At 50.9% G+C, this 26,290-nt stretch overlaps 1 protein-coding gene across 1 annotated transcript in view; it reads right to left on the bottom strand.

The window, feature by feature from the left end:
- Unkl (unk like zinc finger) overlaps nucleotides 1–25,582 on the bottom strand; it is a 46,623-nt gene extending 21,041 nt beyond the window's left edge. The window contains exons 1-9 of the mRNA XM_032914459.1: nucleotides 25,472–25,582; nucleotides 24,322–24,531; nucleotides 11,593–11,769; nucleotides 10,405–10,538; nucleotides 7,149–7,284; nucleotides 5,272–5,389; nucleotides 3,845–3,929; nucleotides 2,499–2,581; nucleotides 344–403 (exon numbers count right to left, since the gene is read on the bottom strand). Of these exons, the coding sequence (XP_032770350.1) occupies nucleotides 344–403; nucleotides 2,499–2,581; nucleotides 3,845–3,929; nucleotides 5,272–5,389; nucleotides 7,149–7,284; nucleotides 10,405–10,538; nucleotides 11,593–11,769; nucleotides 24,322–24,531; nucleotides 25,472–25,548 (1,080 nt within the window). The 5' untranslated portion in view covers nucleotides 25,549–25,582. The remainder of the gene's footprint in view (nucleotides 1–343; nucleotides 404–2,498; nucleotides 2,582–3,844; nucleotides 3,930–5,271; nucleotides 5,390–7,148; nucleotides 7,285–10,404; nucleotides 10,539–11,592; nucleotides 11,770–24,321; nucleotides 24,532–25,471) is intronic.
- Nucleotides 25,583–26,290: the final 708 nt, after the last annotated feature.

Below are 26,290 nucleotides of genomic sequence, written 5' to 3'. Positions count from 1 at the left end.
CACAGAGATCTGCCTGCCTCTGCCTCCCAAGTGCTGGGACTGAGGCGTGTACTGCAGCTGCCACCAGGCTTAAATATTTTTAGCAATAAAACAAAGGGCACATGAACATGAGCAAAAGAAAAAATAATTACAGAACAAGTAGGCACCGGGACTGGGACTTAGCTCAGCAGTAGAGCAAGACATGTAGTGTACAGAAAGGCCTAACAGAAAGCCATGCTATGCTGCCCAGCCGCACCGCACAGCACAGCACAGCACAGCACAGCACAGCACAGCACAGCACAGCACAGCACAGCACAGCACAGCACAGCACAGCACAGCCCCGCCCCATGTCCCAGAACTGTACCTGCTTGCTGTCCTCAGTAGCTTTCTGGCTGCCTTCAGAGGGGGAATCTTTCCGTTTGGCCTACAACAGAAGGACCACTCAGGTTAGAAAGGTAAGGAGAGGTCTTCTGAAAACACACAGACCTACACATTGCTTAAAATTTAGAAAATGCTGGAGCAGGTATGCTGGCCTAGGCTTGTACTTGTACTTGAAGATCATGAGTTTGAGGCCAACCTAGGCCATATAATAAGACCTCATTTCAAAAAATAAATAAATAAAACAAAACAAAACAATAACCAACAACCCCACAAAACAAAACACTGAGAAAGTATTTCCCCAGCTCCTGTCCACTGGTACCCAAAGTCCTAGCCACACTTGGATCACTCAGGACTGACAGTCCTTGCAAATTGTACCAAGAGCTAAGGGATTATTAAAGAAAAAAGACCTGGGCACGGGCATGTGAATTCACTACATTAGACAGGCCCTCATATGAAGTGGTCAAATTCAGGGGCATTGTGCTGGAGACTAGAACCAGAAATCCTGGTCTCTTGCTTGACCCAAATAGCACTGAGGCTGACTCTGCACAGGAGTGTGGGTATTGCCCAAGGGAGGCTGTGGTGGTTTGAATAGATCTGGCCCCCACAGATTCATGTTTGAATGCTTTAACCATAGGAAGTGACACTATTAGGAGGTGTGGCCTATTTGGAGGAAGTACATCACCATGTAGGAGGGCTCTGAGGTCTCCCATGCTCAGGCTCCTCTCAGTGTGGAATTTAGTATCCCCCTGACTGCCAGCAGATCACGATCTAGAGCTCTTGGCTCCTCCAGCATCATGTCTGATTACATGCCATGCTCCCACCATGATGGTAATGGGCTGACCCTTTGAACCTGTAAGCCAGCCCCAATTAAATGTTGTCCCTTGTTAAGAGTTGCCTTGGTCATAGTGTCTCTTCACAGCAATGAAACCCTAAGACCCAGCTGTGCCTTCTAGGAGGAGAGGAGCTCGCAGCATCTAAAGTGGCCCTGTGAGGGTTTTGTGACAATTCCAAGAGAAGTGGCAAGTTCTGGATATATAGAATGCCTGTGGGGTTCAAGGTGCAAGGCAGGAAGGAACATCGATGCCACCTCCACAGGCGTTCCTCCACCACTCACTCAGAGGGACCCTCGGGATACTTCACTGACATCAGTGGCAGAGCATCACAGATTGGAGCCTCCTGTGCTCAGAGCAGCAGAGGACACCTGTTGCACCTAGGACATATACGGATCCTGCCCTGTCAGACACAGAGGACCGTCCTCAGGCAGAAGGGCCCAAAGAACCAAAGTGACTAAACCCTAGACCCAAAAGAGACACTTCCAGAGCCTCAGGGGCCTGTCAATAGACTCAGGGTCCACCTAACACAAGTGGCCTTAGCAAGAAAGTACAGAGACACCTGTGGCTGCATGGGCTAAGCAGAGTGGCTCTGTTCAACAAATTCAGGGATATTTTTTTTTCCTCTCTCTCTTTTATAAGTTTGTTTTTGTTTTGTTTTGAAGACAGGGTGGGTTTCTGGAACTCACTCATTAAACCAGGCTGGCCTTAAACTCAGAGATCTCCTCCTACCTCTGCTTCCTAAGTGCTGGGTATAAACTGCCACTGCCCAGCAACTTCAAGGCTACATCAATGTCACTCAAGTAGTTTAGATCCAAACACTATGTTTAATCCATTTTTGAACATCCTGTCCTCATATTGGGATTGCTCCTCAGGGACCTACTCTAGTAGCCGACTCTGGCACAGACAGGAAGTGATTTCTAAGTCAGAGGACTGTCCATCCTCATCACACCCATCAGATACAGGATGCCCCTCCCCCAAGGCATGGGAGCGCCGAGAAACAGACTGGGGACGCTGCATCAGGTACCATCTGTTGATGACCTCCAACTGCCTAGGACTGACAGCCCCAGGGATCTGCCGAGATGAGGATGGCAAGGCACTGGACACTTGCTAAAGTCGAACCCCACAAGCCAGCACAGCAGAGGCACGTCCTGCTCCAGCCCAGGCAAGAATATGGCCAGGACTGTTCTAGAGTCTTCATAAAGAAGGAATCACAACTCTACATGGAGACTGCTTTCAACCACACCACCCGAACACCAGCCCATGCCTGTCCCCTCGGTGTGACTGAGCCAAGCAATGTCCACTTACACTTCCAGGCTGGCTGCTGTAAGCTGAGGTGCTGTTAGAACTGAGATCACGGCAGCTCCACTCATTCACCATTCCCAGGCTCTCTGCCAAGAAAAAAAGAGTAGCTGGCACTGAGGGGCTGCCAGCTGGCCCACGGGACAGGCAGAAAGTACGGGCTGATGTTGCTGCTCTTGCAGAGGACCTGGGTTCCCGGAACTCACATGGTAGCTCACAACCATTTGTAACTCAAGTTCCAGGGAATGCGACACCTTTTGGCTTCGGCAGGTACCTGGCACGCATGCAGTGCACATAAACAAATGCAAACAGGGTTGGGGATTTAGCTCAGTGGTAGAGCGCTTGCCTAGCAAGCAAGGTCCTGGTGCGACACCTCGGTCCCCAGCTCAAAAAAAAAGAAAAGAAAAAAAAAAACAAAAAAACAAAAAAAAAAACAAATGCAAACAAGACACTCACATGCATAAAAACAAGCAAATCTGTTTTAGGATGTGTAACTCTGTGTGGGTGTGTGCACGTGAGTACAGGTGCTCCGGGGTCCTTCAGAATGCATTGGACTCCCTAGTGGTTGTGGGCCTCCTAATGTGGGTGCTGCGAACTCAGCTCTGAACTGTGCAAAAGCAATGTATGCTCTTAACCACTGAGCCATCTCTCTAGTCCCAAATGGTGCTATTTGGATTCAGTCATTTTTAACATGAACAACAACATGTCAAGTGTGAAAAGAAACAGCTGCCACTCCAACTGGAATAGAAGATGAAGTCTGAGCTTGCAACTACTTTACAACCACCAGAACCCTGACTCTAGAGCTGGGGGACAGCTTGGGAAAATCAGTTATGAGCCTATGTGAAAATTAGGGACCATCAGGGTTTGAGGTCAGCTGGCCAAGCCCAGTTAAGGATCTTGGTGCCTCCAGCTACAGGGATGGACAGTGACTCCACAAAGCCACTGACACTCAGTCCCACCAGGACAGCAGTTCAGGGCACAGTATAGGAGAACAGGTGAATGACAACAGATCCATATCCCCAGGAGGCTGGTGGGGCCCAGGAGGCCTTGGGGCAGGGGTCCTTTTAAATTTTGCAGGTCTGGTCTGTCCCAGGTGTCAAGGGCAAGGCAGGTCCAGCCATGTGGCACGAGCCCTCCCTTCTCCCTGCCCCCACCCTGGCCATCTAAACGGGCATTACATTATTCCCAGATATGCCTGGTCCCCAGGTCACAGTGTCGAGACATCGTTCTTTCCTCATCCTCATAGATGGCTTTGGATGAGCCAAAACTCAGTGACCCTCTGTGGTGCTGCATGATGAGATACTTGGTCACAGGGAGGCTGAGGTGGCCTGGGGCTGAGGTTGTCTACTTACTCTCAATGTGTGCAAAGGCACAGAACGGGCCCCGAGGGCAGTAGCCAGTTTGGCGCATATCGTTGCATTTTGTAGATTTGTAGATCTAGAAAATCAGACAAAACATGGAGGCTTAGTGACCTGCTTCCTGTGAGGAGCACAGCTGGATGCTCAGAACACAGGAGCAAGTGACCATGTGTCCTTCCAGCTGCAGAGCAAATATCTACAAAGGCTCATGGAAGGCCTTGGGGCAGGGGTCTCAGCACTAGAAGATGGTGGACCACTGGCAAGGCAAGGCCTAGTGCAAGGCCCCTGTAACTATGAGATATGCTCAAGACGGTGGATGGGAACCGCCAAATCTTCAAGCTACACAAACCTTTTCTTCCTAATGATAGAAAGATGGCCACCACACTGTTCACCCCTACATGTTCTTCGTCCTGAAAACCCTCTTCTCTGCAATGCATATTAGTCAGAGCCAAGAGACTCGGAAAGGTATCTAACTGGTATACAGCAGACGCTCAAGCAATGCCTGTCCAATGAATACAAGCACCTATCTTACGACCAGACTGCTCACTACTTCACCTACAGGGCATACTCACCATGGGGACCTGAGAAAGGACAGAGAAGACTGTGGCACCAGGAACTGCACCCCAGAGGCCAACATTTCTCCAGATACCAAACACCACCACCCACTAAGGAGGCTCAGGGAGGGCTCGACAACAGCCCCTGCACTAGCACACTCAGGCCTGAGTAGCCCAGGTCCTTCGGTTCCTCCTAGGCCCACTTACCTGCAATCTTAAATGCCTAAGGACAGTTTGTTTGCTGATTTGCTTTTTCTATTATCTAATTTATGTATTCACTTTACATCCTGGTCACAGCCCCCTTCAAACATTTCCTCCCCCTGCTTATTCATTTTCATTCAAATCTGAAGGCATTCATTCTGCTTGGTGACTGAGCAGCCAAGGAGAACTCCTAAGGACAGGACCTCTCTAGAGTACTCCACTGGACAGACAGTCCCTCCCCGCCATGTGGTAACCTCTGAACCCCTGGAACATCCTCGCTGTGAGCGTCTGTTGCTCAGGGACAGGCAGTTCATCTCACACAGCACGCAGGGTAAAGCTGTGGGTTACACTCCATCAACTGGACCTCAGCAGGTACAGGAAACAGGGTGGCCCGTGCCAGGGGAGGGTGGGGTGGGGGGACTCTCTAGGAAAGACTGTCCCTTCCTGGTTATGCACCGTTCTGGGAGAAGGATGTACTCTTCTCACTTCATGGGGTCCTTCCTGCCTCCCTGCTCCCCTCCCCATCCCTAATTCCTCCTAGGCTGATTTAACTCATCTCACAGCATGTGGCATTTCCGAGTCCTACATGCCCTTCCGGTGAGGATCCCACACACGGCCAGCCCCTGAGTTACCAGCAGTCCTGTCAGGGCCCTGACCAATGCTTACCTCAGGATGGAACTGCTGCTCCGTGCGGGAATGGCAGTACTGACAGTTGTCCCCAACGTCACACCGTGAGGGCTCACCCCACTCGTCACCGTGCTTCACACTAGGGCAGGGCGTAGACCTAGAACAGGAAGAGCATAACCATTGATTCTCTTAAGGCAAGGCAGTAGTGATGACACCATTTATTTATATAATTGCTGGTTTTCTGTTCAGGTCTCCTGACCCTGAAGCTATTCAGAGAGCAGTGAAATCACAAATCCACCATCTTTGTCTATCAGAAGAGCAGTGTCCCTTGGCACTCAAGAGGACATGGGATTACTACAAAGAGGAGAGGGTAGCCCTATGCAAGGACAAGGTCTAGGCTGTAAGGAAATCTGTGGGGACCGAGGACTGGGCCACCCTAAGTGCAGATTGCAAGCCCAAAGGAGAGGAGGCCAGCGAAACAGAGGGGTGGCTGGAATAGAGTGGGTGATGCTTTGGAAGATGGGGGACCATCAGCCTGATGGGACCCCAACCCAGAGGCAGGTGGAAATAAGGAAGGTAAGGAGTTCAGTACCCCCAGAACTCAGTCTCTAGGACTCAGTGCCCTGCTATCAGCCTGGAAGGTGAGCCCCATCTCAATCCCAGAAAAGCCAAAGGTGCAGTGACTGCTGGGTGAGGTGCGGTGACTGCTGGGTGAGGTGCGGTGATGGCTGGGTGGGGTGCAGTGATGATGGCTGGGTGGGGTGCAGTGACTGGTGGGTGAGGTGCAGTGACTGCTGGGTGGGGTGCAGTGACTGCTGGGTGGGGTGCAGTGACTGCTGGGTGGGGTGCAGTGACTGCTGGGTGAGGTGCAGTGACTGCTGGGTGGGGTGCAGTGACAGCTGGGTGAGGTGCAGTGACTGCTGGGTGAGGTGCAGTGACTGCTGGGTGGGGTGCAGTGACTGCTGGGTGGGGTGCAGTGACTGCTGGGTGAGGTGCTGGGTGAGGTGACTGCTGGCTGGGTGGGGCAGTGACTGCTGGGTGGGGTGCAGTGACAGCTGGGTGAGGTGCAGTGACTGCTGGGTGGGGTGCAGTGATGGCTGGGTGAGGTGCAGTGATGGCTGGGTGGGGTGCAGTGACTGCTGGGTGGGGTGCAGTGACTGCTGGGTGAGGTGCAGTGACTGCTGGGTGGGGTGCAGTGACTGCTGGGTGAGGTGCAGTGACTGCTGGGTGAGGTGCAGTGACTGCTGGGTGAGGTGCAGTGACTGCTGGGTGGGGTGCAGTGATGGCTGGGTGGGGTGCAGTGACGGCTGGATGGGGTGCAGTGATGGCTGGGTGGGGTACAGTCCTTACATTACAGGGGTGGTTCACTGTACAAGGGTGGGGTATTCCCAGAAGTGCCAGTAAAAACACAAGGTGCTGGACAGGCCAGAGAGGGGTGTGCCCAGCTCTTTTCCCCATCACCTAGAGGAGTGCCAGTGGGAGGATCATGTGAGAACCACCATGGCTGAGTGAAAAGCCACCTAGACCCCAGCTTTGCCCTCACTTCTTGCCCCTATAACAGATCAACAGATGCTCAAACCTTCACTTTGTCTCTAACAAGCCCAGCCCCTTAAGACATCTTCCTTGCCTGTGAGTGACAGAGTGCTGAGCAGGGAATCCTCAATGGGAGAGGTCTAAGAGTGGGCATCTCTATGACAACTGCGTGGAAAGTGCTTCCCCTCCCCAGCATGGGCTGCAAGGGTCACAGCAAAGGAGTGAAGAAATCTCAGGGCCCTGCATCTGTCAAGAGACAGCAGGGCCTATGGAGCCATGAGGTCAGTGGCTACAACACAGTATCTATAGAGCCAGAGTGAGCTTCTGATGGGGAACACTTGGGAGACTGTTCAGGGTTCTACTCTCTGTGGTCCCGAGCCCACCTGTACTGGAACCTCCTGGGGTTCCGACGTCGGTCTCTGCTGTTGTGGTAATGTGGACAGGCGTAGCCCTGGCGACATAGGCGTGGTGGCTTCGGGCACTGCTCGGTCTTATAGCTGCCCAACACAAAGTTACTGTCTGGAAAACAGATGCAAGAAAACCTGGCCTTGAGCACTCACAGTGACATTAGGCACAGCAGCCCAAAGTACAGACAGCCACCCACCCATCACCATTAAGTAGGTAAGCAAACACAGTCCATCCATGAGGAAGGGCCAGAGCTGCTGTACTGTGGACTGCCCTAAAGACCATACACAGTAGGAGATGAGACAACAATCACCAGAAGGCAGGGAAGCCCTGTAACTGGGATAGGATTCTTCTAGGAACTGACTGCTCAGGTGGTAGATAGCTATGCACAAAGCTTGGGTTTAGTCCCACAGTGACATGGGAATGGTGGCATGTGCCTGTAATCCCAGCACTTGAGAGGTATAGACAGAAGTATCAGACATTCAAGTTTATTTTTAGTTACATGGCAAGTTCAAGGCTGCCCTTGGTGAAATGAGACCCTGTCTCAAAATGGAAACAAGAAAATGAAATGTCAATCAAGCCAAAGTCACATTAGTGTGTGACCATATTAAAAATAACTGGGGGTTGGGGATTTAGCTCAGCGGTAGAGCGCTTGCCTAGCAAGCACAAGGCCCTGGGTTCGGTCCCCAGCTCCGAAAAAAAAGAAAAAAAAATCACTGATAGGCTGAGGGGATGGCTTAGTGGCTTTAAGCACTTGCTGTGCAAGCATGAGGACCAGAGTTCAAATCCTCAGCCTTCATGTAAATTCCAGTGGGCATGCAGCCTGCCCACAATTCCATCACTCAGAAGGCAGATCCAGTGAGCCATGAGTATAATTTAGAGACTCGGTATCAATGAATACGAGGAGAGAGTGTGACAGAGGCTACTGTGTGATGTCAGCCTCAGGCTCCCACACAACACACATGCATGAACACTCACCCACACACACATCCACAGGCATGCACACCCTCAGCCCCCACACAAATAAACCACCACGATAACACAGAGTTTTTTTTGAGAATATGCTTATCCCAGCTCATGCTCCCATTCTCAGGGGTGCCTTCTCTCTCTTAAACGGTTTCTATTACCATAAAAGAACAACAAATCAGCCTGCTGAGACATAAGCCTGACCTCCACGGGCCTGGGCATTGCAGGCCTGCCCAATGGTCAGGTGACTGGTTCTACTCTGAACTCTGTCAATAAGGCTGGGGTGCACAGGGAACATAGGGAAAGCTCTGGATCTTCTCATGTTTGCTATGACTACAGAACTGCTCTAAAAATACTTTTAGGCCACTGAGATGTCTCGGCAGGCAGAAGCAGTGACTGCAGGAACCTGGCAACTCGAATTCAATCTCTAGAACTCACAATGGAAGGAGAAAACTGATCCCCAAAAGTTGTCTTCTGGGTTCTCCCCAAGCACTTGCATGCCCACTCCCACCTCTGATGATGGTGGTGGTGATAGTGATGATGGAGGAGGAGAAATGCCTACTTTTAAAAATGCTTAACACTAGCCAAGTGCTGGTGGCACAAGCCTTTTAATCCCAACACTTGAGAGGCAGAGGCAGAGGCAGGTAGATCTGTAAGTTCAAAGCCAGACTGGTCTACAGAGTGAGTTCCAGGACAGCCAGGGCTACACAGGGAAACCCAGTCTCAAGTGGGGGAAAAAAAAAAAGCTTAATGTTTTTTAAAAAACATTACACATAATCTAGACTGGCTTCGAACTCAATCCCTGTGCCTGCCGCCCCAGTGCTGTGGGTAGAGATGTGATCAAGCTCTGGGTGAGGCTGTACTGAAGACAAGCCCTGGACCTAATGCCCAGACAAGCGGTCTAGCCCTGAGCCACACACACACAGCTATTTCACGCTCTATTTTGAGAGAGGGTCCCGTTAATTGCCCAGACTGACCTTAAACTTGCTCTGTAGTTTAAACTGGCCTAGATTTCGCAATCCTGCTCAAACCCAGCCTCCTAAGGTACAAGGTTACAGGTATGTACTAACCACATCCAGCTCAGTAACTATGCTAGCTCTATGAAGCAGTTTTATATGTAGCCTAGGCTGGTCTTGAGTTCATGATCATCCTGCCTCAGCCTCCTGAGTGCTGGACTCAAAGTGTGCATCACATCTGCATAAAAATGATTAACTTTGCCAGGCATGGTGGCACGTCTTTAATCTTAGCACTCATGAGGCCGAGGCAGGCGGGTCTCTATTGAGTTTGAAACCAGCCTGGTCTACATGGTGCATTCCAGGAAAGCCAGAGCTACACTGTAAGACCCTATTTCAAAACAAAAGAACAACAAAGACGACAACAACATCAACAACAACAACAAAGACGACAACACGACTACTCTGAGGCTGGCTGCGCTGGCTCACACCCCTAATCCCAGCACTAGAGAACTCACAGGGATCCTCCTGCCTGTCTCCTGAGTGCTGGGATTAAGGCAAACACCATCACGGCCAGGCTCACTGATCTTTTTTAACTGTGAGGCATCTCTCCAGCCCCTCATGTCTTACTTTCTAGAACCCAGAGTTTACCAATTGGCTAAACTGGCTGGGTTGCAAACCTTCAGGATCTGCAGCTCCCTAGTGCTTGGATTACAGGCCTGTGCTGCAACACCCAGGTTTTCTTGGGAATCCCAGGCATCCAGACTCAGATCCCTGTGCTTGTACAGCAAGCCCTGTACTCAGAGCCATCTCCCTGGTCCCTAAAGTGGTGAATTTTATGCATATTTTATCACAAAGAAGACTGCTACTCTTTACAATCATCCTTGTGGAACCTGCAGAGGATGGCTGGCAGCTCCAAAGGACAAGTCCAAGGACAGACAAACGTCTGACCGAAACCCAGGCACAGGTAGGTGGGTCTGACTTTAATGGGTGGTGGCAGCAGACAGCAAACAGCAATGTGCTGGTACAGGCTACCTGGAAGTTGCTGTGGGTCCTGAACACTTCCCTTAGCCCCACAGCCAACCAATGCCACCCACCAAGACATCAGGTCGTCTGATGGGTTCAGTAGAGTCTGAGGCCAGCTGGCTAGGTTTAAATCCCACATGGCCACTTGTTTCCTAAATGGGTCTCAGCTAGCAGTGGACTGAGGAACTTTTCCACTGTCCTTCTCTATTTTAAGAACTCATGAATGGAGCAGGTACCAAGCGAAAGGCCATGGCTCTCCCCTGCAAGTTCTGCAGCAACCCCGGCTTACCTTGCCACCGAGGATCCTCACCCAGGATCTTCTCGATCATGGCCTGGCTGGCCAAGACCCCAGGCTGCAGGTCAGGCACACCGTCCCCTCCACTGAGCTGGCCATTTTGCAGGGCTTCCTGAGCCTGAAGCTCCCTGCAACCAACAGCACAGTACAGCAGTTATAGCCTGAGGTTCCTGAGAGTGGGGCGAGCCAGCAGGACAAATGGCTCCAGAACCGCTCAGTCTGTCACCTCACCAACACTGCCTGAGGGTTTAGAGGCAGACACAGCCGCATCAGGCCCAGCAGCCTTGTCTTCAGACACCAGTCCTATCACAAACCAGTCCTATCTATTTTAAACAGGGTTGATGTGGCTGTCCTAGAACTTGCTATGTTCTGCCTCCAAAGCACTGGGACTAAAGGTGTGCACAGCCACAACTGACTCTTTTTTTCTTTTCCTTTTTTGGAGAAGAGGGGCTCTCCCTGCTGTGACTCGGAATGTCCTAATATTTACCAAGTCACCATATGTCACAGGCCAGCCTTGAACTCATGGCAGCCTGAGCCTGACTTAGCCTCCCAAGTGTTAGGCTATACAGGTGTGAGCTCAGGAAGGAGTTTCCACAGCAGTGGGGCAGGCGTGGTATTCCTTTGTCTAGACCAGCAATTCTCAGCCTGTGGGTCGATGCCCCCTCAGCAAACCTCCCCCTCCAGAAGTATTTACACTACACCTCATAACAGTAGCAACTTTACAGTTATGAAGTAGCAATAAAAGTAATTTATGGTTGAGGGCCAGCACAACATGAGGAACTGTATTAAAGAGTTGCGGTGTTAGGAAGGTTGGGAAGCGCTGGTCTAGACAGAAAGCCTTGGACCTTTGTTCCAATTTGTGGCTCACAATACACAAGGAAGCACTGAGAATGTATCCGGGAGGCCGGGACGGAACTCAGCTGCTAGAGTGCTTGCACAGCACACATGAAATCCTGGGTCTGTTCCCTAGCCTACATAAATTGGGTGTGGTGGCAAACTCTGTAATCTTAGCTCTCCAGAGGGAGTGACAAGAGGAAAGGGAGTTTGAGGCCACTGTGGGATACGCAGGAGATTTTGTCCCCAAACAGTAACTCAATAAAACGGGCTCAGAAGGAGATGCTTCGAAACAATAATGGTGGAGGCAGCAGTGGTGAGCTGGTCTCTAGCTAAGTACCAACTCACCTGATGTCACACACAGGCGGCCGAAGGTCCAGGGGCCCGTGTGCGAAGGCACAGTGCAGCCCGTTCTTCACACAGTGACCCCGTGCATCTGTCTCGTGAATACACGTGCCCGTCTTGTAGTAGCGTAGGTGGTACTTGCGCTCTGTGTCCCCAGTTGTTCGATGCAGGTAAGGGCATCTGGGAAGCAGAGGGATGAACACTGACAAGTTCTTGTGGACTTAGCTGACCCTGCGCTCCACTTGCCTCCGACTGACACTTGTGGAGTGGCTGTTTCTACATTCCTGCATACCAAGGTCTGCTCTGACCAGAAATGACGCCATTCAACAAGTACCTGTCCCCAACTCCACAACCCCTCCCAAGGTGCTCAGACCTCATCTGATATACACAGTAGAAAAACACTGATTCCCATCAAAGCCATTCTCCTTGGTGACTCTTGGCCTTCAACTCTGAATAATCTGCTTGCCAAAAGTGTACATGCTGAGGTGTGCTATCTTTCCATATTTTATACCATGTACTGCTACTGGTGCTGGTCAGTTTTTTGTCAACCTGACACAAGCCAGGGTAGTCAGGAACCAGGGAACCCCAACTGAGAAAATGCCTCCGTCAGACAGACCTGCAAAAAACCTGTGAAGCATTTTTTTTTTTTTTTTGACTGACAATCGATATGGGAGGGCCCAGCCCACTGTGGGAAGCGCCAACCCTGGGCAGGTAAGTGGTCCTGGATTGTATAAGACAGCAAACTAAGCCAGATGATGGAGTAATGTATGCTTTTTAATGCCTGCACTCTAGAAGCAGAGGGGCAGAGGGGCAGAGGGCAGAGGGGCAGAGGGGCAGAGGGGCAGAGGGGCAGAGGGGCAGAGGGGCAGAGGGGCAGAGAGGCAGGGGGGCAGGGGGGCAGGGGCAGGGGCAGGGGCAGGGGCAGGGGGCAGGGGCAGGGCAGGGGGCAGGGCAGGGCAGAGGCAGAGGCAGGGGGGCAGAGGCAGAGGCAGAGGCAGAGGCAGAGGCAGAGGCAGAGGCAGAGGCAGAGGCAGAGGCAGAGGCAGGCAGATCTCTGAGGTAGAAGCCAGTGTGGTCTACAGAGTGAGTTCCAGACAGCCAGGGCTGAGCAGAGAAGCCCTGTATCAAACAAACAGAAAGAAAGAAAAAGAAAGCAAACTGAGCAAGCCCCAGAGAGCAGGATTGAAAGCAGTTTTTCTGGGGTGTCTGCTTCAGTCTGTCTCAAATTCCCTCAGTGATGGACTCTGATGTAAGTGGGCCAAATAAACCCTTTTCTCCCCCAAATTGTTTTGGGTCAAAATGTTTTACCACAGAAGAAAAGCAAACTAAGACATTATCCTTATTATCATTCATTGCTATGCCAAAATCCAGATAAACAGAGACTTCTGACTCGTGAGAAATTTACAGGCTCTCTTTATAGACCAGGCTGGCCTCCAACTCACAGAGACCTGCCTGTCTCTGCCTCCCAAGTGCTGGGATTAAAGACGTGCACCCCCACTTCTTTACTGATTGTACTGGCTGGTTGTGTGTGTCAACTTGACACAAGCTGGAGTTCTCACAGAGAAAGGAGCCTCCCTTGAGGAAATGTCTTCATGAGACCCAGCTGTAAGGCATTTTCTCAATTAGTGATCAAAGGGGGAGGGCCTACTGTGGGTGGTGCTGTCCCTGGGCTGGTTGTCCTGAGTCCTATAAGAGAGCAAGCTGAGCAAGCCAGGGGAAGCAAGCCAGTAAGAAACATCCCTCCATGGCCCCTCTGCATCAACTCCTGCTCTCTGACCTGCTTGAGTTCCAGTCCTGACTTCCTTTGGTGATGAGCAGCAATGTGGAAGTGTAAGCTGAATTAACCCTTTCCTCCCAACCCTGCTTCTTGGTCATGATGTTTTGTGCGGGAATAGAAACCCTGACTAAGACACTGATTTTTATTTTATTTAATCTTACCATATTGTTGAGGCAACCTTATGTCTGTCCCCCCTACCCCCAGGAATTGAACCCAGGACTACATTCATACTATGCAAGTACTCTTAGCACTGAACTGCAGCTCCTGCCCTCCTTTACTGATTTTAAAATAAAAATATCTCCAAGAAAAGAGAAACTTAATTTGGTTATAAATAAGCATTAAAGGGCCAGCACACAGACTCTGGAAGGACCGAGGGAAACCTCACGTCTCTAGCAGCTACACCACAAAAGCAGCAAGCACCTGCCAAAGCTGTGCCCATCCCTCCTCTCAAACAGGAGGTAAAGTTCCCTGCCTCCTTTGTATTGTGAGACAGGCTGTATGTATCCCAGGCTGGCCTTGAACTCCTAATTCTATCTCTATCCCTCAAGTGACAGAATTACAGATATATGCCACTATGGGCCACTACACCTGACCTCTACCTATTTTTTTCCAATTAAATTTTTTTAAGTTTTTACTTTCTAAAAAATATTTTATTACATTGATTATTATTTTTTGTATGTGTCCAACAACCCCAGAGTCTGTTCCTTCCAGGACTTAACTCACAGTGTTGTTTGGTGTCAGGAACCTTTATCTACGCCATTTCATCTGTTCTGAATTTAAAAAACAATTCTTTTAGACAGGATCTCACTAGGTAGATGTGTATGGCTTTAAACTCAGAGATCTCCTGCCTCTGTCTCCTGAGTACTGGGAGCAAAGGTGTGCGCCACTGCTCTTGGTCCCAACTAACACTCTCAAGTGCACATTCCTGCCATGCACAGAGGCCAGGCTCTCTTTCTGACAAGTTATTGTCAGAGAAGGTGGGGCGGTCTGAGTCCGCATCCGGATGCTTTCCAGGAAGGAGGAAAAAGGAGTCTTAGTAGATTAACAGGGCCACAGACCTGGTCAAGAAGAACAAAGCCTGGACCTGGGGCAAAAGGAAGAGATAGGGCGACCTCATGTCACAATCACATGGCAGGTCCAAGACCATACACTGCCAGAAGAGTCGTAAACAACCTAGAGAACCAGGGGAACAAAGAAGCCTCACACTGTGTGTGTGCCCGTGCGTGCGTGTATGTGTGTGTGCGTGTAGACAGATGAGGACAATACTGCACACCAGCCCTCAAACATGACTGAATGACCCCGCCTCCACTCCTGCACACATCTGCCTTTGTGGTCCCCAGGGATGTCTCCATTCCAGTGGTTTTTCCACTCTAACTGACTCCCATCAGAGAAGGGGGACGCAGAGACAACTTCCCCCCCTATCCACCCTCCCAATTTTACACTGAAATGTATGTGCATTCCCCTAGGGTTCTCTGACTGTGCTGAGGGGCTCCTTGATTCTCCTTCCACTCTGGCGATCAGAGCACTGTCTGGGTTCTCCCTGGGACGGCTGCCCTCCCGCTCACTGTCTGAGACTTCTCCCTGGGACGGCTGCCCTCCCGCTCACTGTCTGAGACTTCTCCCTGGGACGGCTGCCCTCCCGCTCACTGTCTGAGACTTCTCCCTGGGACGGCTGCCCTCCCGCTCACTGTCTGAGACTTCTCCCTGGGACGGCTGCCCTCCCGCTCACTGCCTGGGACTTCTCCCTGGGACGGCTGCCCTCCCGCTCACTGTCTGAGACTTCTCCTGGGACGCTGCCTCCCACTCACTGCCTGGGACTTCTCCCCTGGGACAGCTGCCCTCCCGCTCACTGCCTGGGACTTCTCCCTGCCCTCCCGCTCACTGTCTGAGACTTCTCCCTGGGACGGCTGCCCTCCCGCTCACTGCCTGGGACTTCTCCCTGGGACGGCTGCCCTCCCGCTCACTGTCTGGGACTTCTCCCTGGGACGGCTGCCCTCCCACTCACTGTCTGGGACTTCTCCCTGGGACGGCTGCCCTCCTGCTCACTGTCTGAGACTTCTCCCTGGGACGGCTGCCCTCCCGCTCACTGCCTGGGACTTCTCCCGGGGACGGCTGCCCTCCCGCTCACTGCCTGCCCTCCCGCTCACTGCCTGGGACTTCTCCCTGGGACGGCTGCCCTCCCGCTCACTGCCTGAGACTTCTCCCTGGGACGGCTGCCCTCCCGCTCACTGTCTGGGACTTCTCCCTGGGACGGCTGCCTCCCGCTCACTGTCTGGGACTTCTCCCTGGGACGGCTGCCCTCCCGCTCACTGTCTGGGACTTCTCCCTGGGACGGCTGCCCTCCCGCTCACTGTCTGAGACTTCTCCCTGGGACGGCTGCCTCCCGCTCACTGCCCGGCACTCTTTTCTGCTTGGCCAGGCAGCCACTGCCCACTACTCCATGACCTCAAGTTGAGCTAGGACCAAATGTAAAAGAACGCTTCAATGATGGGCATGTCTTAGTCCCAGCACTTGGGAGGAAGACGTCGCAAGTTTAAAGCCAACCCGACTTACATACTAAATTCATTAATTCAAAAGCTCACTGTGACTGACTCTGGCATGTAGAGAGAGGGCATCTCCCAAAAGAGATCTTCAGGGATTACTGCACACAGAAACCCGGGGACATTTGACAAGCACATGGTCCTTCCAGGGACATCCTCTAAGAGACTCCAGCTTGAAAGACGAGATTTACTAACAACTATGCACATTCTAAGCCGATGTGCCTGTCCTCCAAGCTAACATCTCCCAGGAGCTTCCTCCTGTCACCTCCTCCTTCTCCCCCGCCCTACTCTAAGGCAAGAGAGCTCATGCTAAGCTCAGTGAATCAAACCAGTAGCCTTGGAAGCACTTTTTACACCAGTCCCTTGCAGATCCCAGCTCAGTGCTCTCATTGTAATTCCATTAACCTGAGTATCCTGGAGCCACCAGACAGCATGTTTCCTCCAAAGCCGCCAATTCACAACTCCTACATACAATACTCTAGCCGTGAGGGCTGCTCATGCCTCCCTTCACGGCAAAAGGCTGGCAGTACACATTCAACAGGGAGGGCCTTAGGTTTTTGTTTTTATTTATTTATTTTTGAGACAGGGTCTCACTATGAAGGCTTGGTTGCCCTGGACTTTATAAATCAGGCTGGCCTTGAACTCACAGAGAGCTCCCTTCCTCTGGTTCCTAAGTGCTGGGATTAGAAATATGCACCATCACGACAGGTGCCCCACAAGTTGGTACATGAAACACTGCACAAGGGTCTTTCCCCACAGGCATCATATGTAAGAACTGTGTGACGAACACCACAGCCATTGAGACAAGCCTCGCTGCTCTAAGCCTTAGAATGGAAAATCAGGCTGGGTGGTGGTGGTCCACTTCTTTAACCCCAGTCCTCAGTAGACAGAGGCAGGCGGATCTCTGAGTTTAAGGACAGCATGATCTACAAATTGAATTCCAGGACAGGCAGAGATACAAAGAGAAACCCTGTCTTTCTCACACAAAACAAAACAATAAAAAAACCAGAAGAAAAAAAAGAAAGGAAGAAAAAAAGGAAGGAAGGAAGGGAGGGGGGAAGGGAGGGAGGGAGGGAGGAAGGGAGAATCAAGAGGCTGCAGAGATGGCCCAATGGGTAAGAGTAGATACTGCTCTCACAGAAGATTTTAGTTCTCAGACCCATTCGGTGGTCACAATCACCTGTAACTCTAGCTCCTGGGGGGGATCCAACATCTCCTGCCTCTGTGGGCTTCTACATATCTCAACACACAAATAATTAAAATAATAAAATTAATTAAAATTTGTTTTGTTTGTATTTAGAGACAGGGTTTCTCTGTGCAGCCCTGGGTGTTATCTGTTTGTAGACCAGGGTGGTCTCAAAATCACAAAGATCCACCTGCCTCTACTTTCTGAGGGGGTTAAAGGTATGTGTCACTATACCCAACCCACAAAAAAATACTTTTAGGGGTGGAAAGATGGCTCAGTGGTTAAGAGCACTGGCTGCTTTTCCAAAGGATCTAGGTTCGATCCCCACTACCAACATGGCAGCTCACAAGTGTTTGTAACTACAAATTATCCAGTACCCTCATACTGATATACATGTAGGCAAAACACCAATTCACATGAAATAAAAACAAATTATTAAAAAAATTTTTAAAATAAATTTTAGAAGAGGAAGGGGAAGAAGGAAGAGAAGGAAGGAGGAAGGAGGGGAAAGGGGAAGGGGGAGGGGGAGAAGTGGCAACCTAGCAAGTTACCAACAATGTAGAAGTTTGAGTAAGAATGGTCCCCACTGACTCATGTATCTGAATGCTTGGTCATGGGGAGTGGCACTACTTGAGAGGGATGAGGAGGTGTGGCCTTGCTGGAGGAAGTCTGTCACTGGGAATGGGCTTTAAGGTTTCAAAAGCCTAAGCTAAGGTTAGTCTCTCTCTTCCTGCTGCCTTTGGATCTGGACTCTCAGCTCCTTCTCCAGCACCACGTCTGCCTGTGCTGCCATGCTTCCTGCCCTGGCGATACCAGATGAAACCTCTGAAGCTGGAAGCCCCAGTTAAATGCTGTCTTCTGTAAGAGCTGCTGTGGTCACTGCATCTTATCACAGCAACAGAACACTGATCAAGACACACAGTTTCATCAAGAGCCACAATGAAAAAGCGTCCCCTCAGCTCCAGAAACCCTCTGTTCCCAGGTGCCTCGAATGTCCTTAGGAGACAGAAAGGGGGGAACTGCCCCATGAACCAAGTAGGGAAGCGAGGCCTGATGCTCAGAAAAGGCAAAGCAAGCGGGGTGTGGGAGATCATTTATAATTCTGGCAACACAGAGGCTGAGGCAGGAGGACTGCCAAAAGTTCAAACCTACTTTGTGTTTCAGAGTGAAAACCTGTCTGAACAACAAACTCAACCCAACCCAAACCAAACCAAACCAAACTCACAGCAAAGTTGCATCCAATTCATGAGAACAATTTCTAGCGGAAACAAGACAAATAGAAGCTTTCAGCCAGCGACACCACCAGGGACAGTGCCTAAATTAGACAATAGTCAGAGGGCACACGGTGGGGAGTGAGGGGGTGGGCTACATGAATCTTCCCTATCCAGACAACCATGAAGACATGCTCCTGGCTCCCTAGAAGAATCTGCCCGCTCTAGTTCAGGAAGACATCTTCAAACACCTAACCTTCCTAAGTAATGTACACCTGATCCCACAGAGGTAGCACACCTGCCCTCCCGTAGGAATGGAGAGCTTCTGTCCTGTGTGTCAGTCCCATTCTCCTGCCTGGAAACTACCTCAAAAGAGAGGTACTGGTTGTGGTGGCCCATGATTTTAAGTATGTGGGAGGCAGAGACAGGAAACAGGCAGATCTCTGTGAGTTTAAAGTCCGCCAAAGCCACATGGTAAGACCCTGTCTCAAGAAAACAGAAGGGGGATGTAGGAGGGGAGGGGGCGGAGACAGACACTGATTTGGCTTGCAGCCCAGGAGCACCTGTGCTAGATGTGCACGGATATGAATGTAACCCTACCACCTGCCCTAGATGCTGCCTAATGGGCTTGGGAGACAGACCCACCACTAGTTAGTGAGCCGGCCAACCTAAGCAGGCCATTTGGAGCCTGAAGGCCAATTCCCATGGGGCTATCATTCAAGGTCAATCCTGGGAAAAGTCATGCCCACCAGACCAAAGGGCAAGTTGACAGCCAGGAAGGGATGAAGCAGGAAGTAGGTATCCTTTGGGGCCAAACCCAGCAGCGAGGTAGTTTGTAGGGCTCCAATAGTTACCAAAGAACAGGCTGAATGGGAGGAGGCAGCAAGGGGGCAACTGCTTTGGTAGTTTGAATGTAACTGGCCCCCTAGGCCCACAGGGAGTGGCCCTACTAGGTGGTGTGACCTTGCTGGAGGAAGTGTGTCACTGTGGAGGCAAGGTTTGAGGTCTCCTTCTGCGGCCTACAGATCAAGATGTGGAACTCTCAGCTCCTTCCTCAGCCCCATGTCTGCCTGCATACCGCCATGCTTCCCGCCACCACAATAATGGACTGAACCTCTGAAACCGTAAGCCAGCCCCAACGAAATGTTTGCCTTTGTAAGAGCTGTCCTGATCATGGTGTCTTCACAGCAATGGAACCCTAACTAAGACAGCCACCAACAGGGAAAGAGCCCATTGAGAATCTTAACCAGGAGAGACTGACAGCAAGCTTCCCCAAGAGGGTGTGTCCACAAGGGAGAAGTGGGAGAACTCTGTAGGGAGAGATCAAAGAGGGAAGGAGGAGGGTGCTCCCTGAGGTCAGGAAGGTAGGAAACCAGAAGGCAAGGGTAAGGATAAAAGAGGACCACAGAGACATGCTCCAGTGCTGCCCTCTTCCACAGGTGGGGAGCCCCAGCATGGACTGAGCCAACATCAAGAATAACCGATTGCTCACTTTACCTCACTGGTTAAGGGGGCTTCACTGTGAGAAATGGTGATTTTTAAAATAGTGGATTTGGGGCTGGAGAGACGGCTCAGCAGTTAAGAACACTGACTGCTCTTCCAGCAGTCCCGAGTTCAAATCCCAGCAACCACATGGTGGCTCACAACCATCTGTAATGGGATCCAATGCCCTCTTCTGGCCTACAGGCATATATGCAGGAAGAACATTGTGTACATAATAAATAAATAAGTCTTTAAAAAAAAATGGGTTTGTTGGGCTAGGCATGTGGCTCAGAGGCAAACCCTAACTTTCTTGAGGACCTGCGTTTTGCTTCAGTACTACAATAAATGTTTATTAACTGCTTGGTAGTACTATGCAAAAACTAAATACATCCAAGACCCCGAAATAAAGGGAAAGCCCCACCATCATTGCTCTGGAAGGTACTATCTAATTTATAATTTCTATAGCAACCCTGCAGGAGCCAGAAGATGCAATTCAATAAGAGGAACTCTAGCCATTCCACATGTGCAGCGGTGGGGAAGTCCTCAGTAATTACTAAGCAGAGATTCCCAGTGGAGGCAGCCTGTCGAACGCTTCCTGAGGGGCAGACCATTCCATGTGCTCTAGATGAGCCACAAACAAAAATCTTCCCTAAGACACATCTGACACTTAAGTGTCAGATTCACGGAACACAAACCGAGTGGCAAGCATCCGCACGGTCCACTCAGGTCTGCTAACAATGAACTGCAAGCCACCGAGCCTGAGTGTCAGCACACGTCTAACAACTGTGCGTGGCTAATTACCACTTGTACACAGCTGAAGAGGATCAGCGGTAGGCTGATGTCCAGTGCAGCACAGTTCATGCCAGTAAGAACGGACACACTGTGGATGCCCAGCTATGACGTGCTCCAATACCAGGACAGCTGAGTTTCAGAATGGCTGAGACATGACTGACTGATTTTCTTTTTTTTTTTTTTTTTTTGGTTCTTTTTTTCGGAGCTGGGGACCGAACCCAGGGCCTTGCGCTTCCTAGGCAAGCGCTCTACCACTGAGCTAAATCCCCAACCCCAACTGATTTTCTTTTTAGACTCATTTTAGTGTATGAGTGTCATGCCTGCATGTTTACCTGTATAGTGTGTGTGTGTGTGTGTCTGTCTGTCTGTCTGTCTGTCTGACATCTGTAGTAGAGTGTCAAGATTCCCTGGACCTGGAGTCATAAGTGGGTTGTGAACTGCCATGTGGGTGCTGGGAACTGAGCCCAGGTCGTCTGGAAGTCCGACAAGTGCCCTTAGCCACTAAGCTTACCTTTCGGCCCAAGACATGTTTTCTTTTTACAAATTAAAATTATCGCTGGGGACACCAGGAGATATCCGCAGGCTACACTCTAGGACAAGGTCAGGCAAGGCTGGTACCGTTCACCTCATGCGTTCCTGCTTCAAGCTCAGGTAGCAACAGCCCCAAGGTGACTAAGAACATGGAAAACTAGGAACCAGGCCTGGGTCTCAGCGAGTCACCTGTCTTCTAAGGAAATATCCAAGGATCCAGTTCAGAGGACTTAAGTACACAGCTCTGGTAGATTAAATACCATAGGTGGTTACATGTCTTCAAGCTAGTACTTAGGAGGCAGAGGCAAATGGATCTCTGTGAGTTCAAAGCCAGCCTGGTCAACATAGTAAGTTCCAAGACAGCCAGACATAATTTCTATGGCAACCCTGCATGAGCCAGAAGACAGTACACAGCTATGGCCACAGTGTGTCCATAGTGAGTTCCAGGACAGCTACATAAAGACTACATCTAAAAATAAGTATATTGTATGTATTTAGAGTGTGTGTGTGTGCAAACATGCATATGTGCTATAGCATATGTACAGATGTCAGAGCATAATCTTCTTTTTTCTATTATGTATGAATTTTCTTCTTCCATTATGTGAGTCCCAGGGATAAAGTTTAAATCATCAAGCTTGGTAACATGCTTTTGCCCACTGAACTATATTGCTGGCTCTAAAAGACTGTAACTGAAGAGCAGAAGGCTACACTATTTAGTTTGGCCCTCACGCTATATTAACACCAACTATATACACACTAAAAACCTTTCTGTGAGGGGCTGGAGAGATGGCTCAGCAGTTAGGACCACGTGCTGCTCTAGCAGAGGATCCAAGTGAGCTTCTAGAATTCATGACCATCTGTAACTTGACGGCCAGCAGATCCTCCAGCCTTTGTGGGCTCCGGAACACTTGTGTACACACGCACACACACAAAATTAAAAATACAATCTTGAAAAAAGATCAGTGAGGGGGTTGGGGATTTAGCTCAGTGGTAGAGCGCTTGCCTAGCAAACGCAAGGCCCTGGGTTCGGTCCCCAGCTCCGAAAAAAAGAAAAGAAAAAAAAAAGATCAGTGAGCTTGGCAGTGATTGTGTTTGCCTTAATCCCAGCACTCAGGAGACAGGCAGGAGGATCCCTGTGAGTTTGAGGCCTGCCTACCCTATAATCTGAGTTCCATGACAGCCAGGGCTAAACAGAGAAAGCCTATCTCAGAAAAACAAAACAAAGCAAAACAAAACAAAACAAACAAAGCCCAGTATCCTCATGAATACCTTTGGGCAAGCAATCTCTGGAAGTTTGAGGCTAGCCTGGTCTACACAGCAAGTTGTAGGCCATTCAGAGCTACACAGTCAGACACTAAGGAAAGCTAAGGATATACATCAGTCAAAAAGGGTTGGCTCTTAGGTTCTCTCCCTAATAAAACATATATGAAAACATCCATACTTTCCCTATTGTACAATCAATCAATCAATCAATCATCACAGCAGCACAATTCTGTATGGCTATTACGACAATGTTACAGGCACTAGATCCCTCCAAAGTGTCAAAAGACCAGGACTTTAAGACTATTGCCAGGTAGCGGTGGTGCCTACCTTTAGTTCTAGCATTTGGGAAGCAGAAGCAAGTGGATCTGAGTTGGGGAGGCCAGCCTGGTCTACAGAGTAAGTTCCAGAACAGCCAGGGCTACACAGAGAAACCATGTCTTGTGGGGGAAGAGGGGGCGGGGAGGGAAAAAAAAAAAAAAAAGACAGACCAATACTTCATCTCAGTGGAGGAAGCTACCCCCACATCCCCAAACCGCACAAAGGAAGGATTTAACACCTCCTGATACTATGTTCCACCTCCCTCTGAACAAAGTCTCACCTGGACTTTCTCTGTCTTCCCGATTTCAAAACCAAGATGTTTGGAGCTGGAGAGAGAGCTCAGCTCGGTCAGTAAAATACTTGCCTTGAAAGCATAAAGACCTGAGTTTGATCCCCAGAACCCTGATTAAAAACAAAAAAATAAACACACGCCCCCATACATACATACAAGCAGGCGCGCACACGTACATATACACGTACACACACACACACACACACACACACGCACACACGCACACGCACACGCACATGCACGCGCCAATCCCAGTGCTGGGAAGGTTGAGACAGGTGGCCCCTGGCACCTGCTAGCAGGCCAACCAGCCTGGCCTATTTAACCAACTCCAGGCCAGTGAGAGACCCTATTTTAAAACAAGGTGAGGAACATGTAAGGTTAACCTGTGAACCCTAATCGTATATGTACGCACTGGCGCGTGAGCAACCACACACTTTGCACCTGCACACAGAAGCACACACATGCACACAAATAAAGACATCTGCTCATAACACCATTAGGAAACTTGTAAAATACAAACCAACCCAAACAAAACCTTGACTTACTAAAACCCGAAAGTGTTACATAAATGAAAATGTGCAAATAAAACAACTTCCTACCATAAAAAAAACAAAAAACAAAAAACAACGAATGAGCTGAGAGTATCTCAGGGTTAGAGTCCTTGTCTGCATAAGCAAGATCACGGGTTCCAGTCCATACTCAATACCTTATTATTAATAAGAAAAAGCAAAGTCATCTCACAAATCCTTTTCAGGATAACAGCTCTGCTACCTTCTTTAAAATACATAGAGAAGCAGCAAGGAGACATTCCACGCTTACACGTTACACATTACACATTTAGAATTGACCACACAAAACCGTTTTAAATCAGGTAGCTGCAAAATGTGGGCCCATTTTAAAGTAGAGCATTGGATGGGATAACGGTGGGAAGTGAATCAAAATCAGTTTGAATTACCAAACATCTTTCCCTACAACACACATAATCTTTCAGGAAAACTAGCTTACAAACGGGGGAACCCCTCAAGCACACATACTCTACTGACCCCTGGAAGTCTTGAATAAAACTAAGGTTCCCCTCTACAGGTGGTGGGTATTAAAATGAACCAAGGAGACCAGTGCAGTGGCGTACACCTTTAATCCCATCACTTTAACGGGCCAAGACAGGTATTGCTCTAAGTTCGGGGCCAGCCTCTACATACACTATTTCAGGACAGCCAGGGCTACATAAAGACACCCTGTCTCAAAACAAAAAACAGAAACCTCAAAAACCTGTTGATCACAGAGTCAACACCAGTCCTGAGGGAAGGCCAGGAGCAGCCACCCACCGGAGCCCCACTTACTCGTCACCGTCGGGACACAGGCCGGTGGCCTCATCGTACTTGGAACAGTAAACGTCCGGGCTGTAGTTGAAGGTGCCATCGCGTCGTCGGAGCGGTCTGCGCCGACGCTGATTTAGGAAATGCCAATGGAAACAGGTGAACGGCCTGTGCTGGCTGCACTTATGCTGCAAAAACAGGGAGCACTGCTCTGTCCTAAACTCCTTTAGATACCTAAAAAGACAAACAGCGTTGCGGGCCGCAGCCGCCGCCGGCTGGAGGCCCCTGGGATGCGGCGGGGCAGGGTCCCAGACGCGAAGCCCCACCCCCACCCCGAGTCCATCTGACTGCCAAGGACTGGTACCCTCCTTTTTTCAAAGCACTCCGGGTGTCACTCCCCAACTCGGAGGCCAGGTGACTCCAGACAGCCAGACAGACTTTCCGCTCCCTGACCCCAAATACCACTTCCCAGTCCCCAGATAAGGAAGGTTCCCCGGACACGAGGCATAGAACTCCTCCTAGCAGGCCACCCCCAACTCTGATCCCAGGTAACTCCATAAAACTACACTCTATTCTCCGCCCCCTTCTAGTCCCTGACCCCTGGAGCCACCTCTGAATCCTCAGTCCCGGTCTCCCAACTCCTGCTGGACTCCCTTCACAGGTTCCAGATGGACTGCAAGCGCCACCCGCCCACACCAGGCGCAACCCCTCTTCTGCGCCGCAGAAACGACCCCCAGGCTCACAACCCAGGCCGCCGCTGGACTCTAGGTGCAGCTCCGCCCCCAACCCAGAGGTCACCCCAGACCCCGGTCACCGCCTCTCAACCTCAGGCGGCGACTGCCCGAGTCGGGATGGCCGTGCGCCCACCTCCAGCCCAGGCGCGGCCCTGAGCTACAAACGCAGGCGCTGTTTCCCAGACTCCAGTCTGGCGCGCGGGGTCGCCTGAGACCAGGAGCAAGTCCAGCCCCCAACCCAGGGGTCACAGAAGACCCTGGGCGCTGCCACTCCACCTTAGGCGGCGGCCCGAGCCCGGACGGCGTGACCCACAAGGGCTGGCGGCGGGGGCGCGGGCGGGGCGCACCCTCAGCGGCGACACCCGGGCCCGTGGCGCGCGCGGGCCGCTGCTCTGCGCCGCAGCGCCCAGAAGGCCACGGACCGCAGCCCAGGCACTGACCTGTAGTGGGTTGGTTTCTCGGTCTGCGGGGGGGACCCGCTCAGCGCCGCCGCCGCAGCTTTCGAAACCGACGGCATTTTCAGTCAAAACAATGCAGCGCGCATGCGCCGCGCCGGCGCCCCCGGATCTCCCCCCCGCACCGAGCCCCCTGCGCCCCCCGCCGCGCCGGCCACACCCCCGAGCACGCCGCGCCGGCCACGCCCCCGTCGACCCCTCGCCCACGCGCGCTGTACGACGGGGGTGACACACAGGATCTGCCGGCCCAGCACGGCAGCAAGTTACAGGCGTAAAGCGGGACACGCCCGTTGGTGTAGAGTCCCCATGAGGGCCATTGGGTCCTGGGCTGTTGTTGGACACAGGTTTCTTTTAGCTGGAAAATGTCTATAATTAGACTGTGGGGATGGTCGCCCCTGTATTAAATGTGTGAATTTAAGGATGACCCGAGTGTGAATTCTGTTGAGCCACTTTTCAAAAAAACGCAATGAGGCTGCCAGAAGGGTAAAGGATGTACAGGGTGATCAGGAACCGGAGTGATCTGGGAGCAACAGAATGCTGAATGCACGTGGGGGGCGGGGCTCAGAAGTGCTAGGATGAATTTGGGAGAACCCAGGGCTAGCATTCACTAGTGTGTAACTGTGTGGCATGAGACATTGTAAATGCAAGAAAAGTGATCACAGCTCCTCAGCCAACAGCGGGGTGCTCTGAGGGATAAAGTCTGGGCAGCAGGGCCGAAAGTGTTCTGAGAGGAAAGTGTTCTGAGGGGAATGTTCAGAAAGGAGGATTAAAAAAAAAAAAAATCTATTCCATTTCCACGAACAC

Source organism: Rattus rattus, chromosome 9 (genome assembly GCF_011064425.1).
Source record: "Rattus rattus isolate New Zealand chromosome 9, Rrattus_CSIRO_v1, whole genome shotgun sequence".
Lineage (NCBI taxonomy): Eukaryota > Metazoa > Chordata > Mammalia > Rodentia > Muridae > Rattus > Rattus rattus.
The sequence above is the reverse complement of the archived record's forward strand: the minus strand, read 5'-3'. Positions and strand labels throughout refer to the sequence as shown.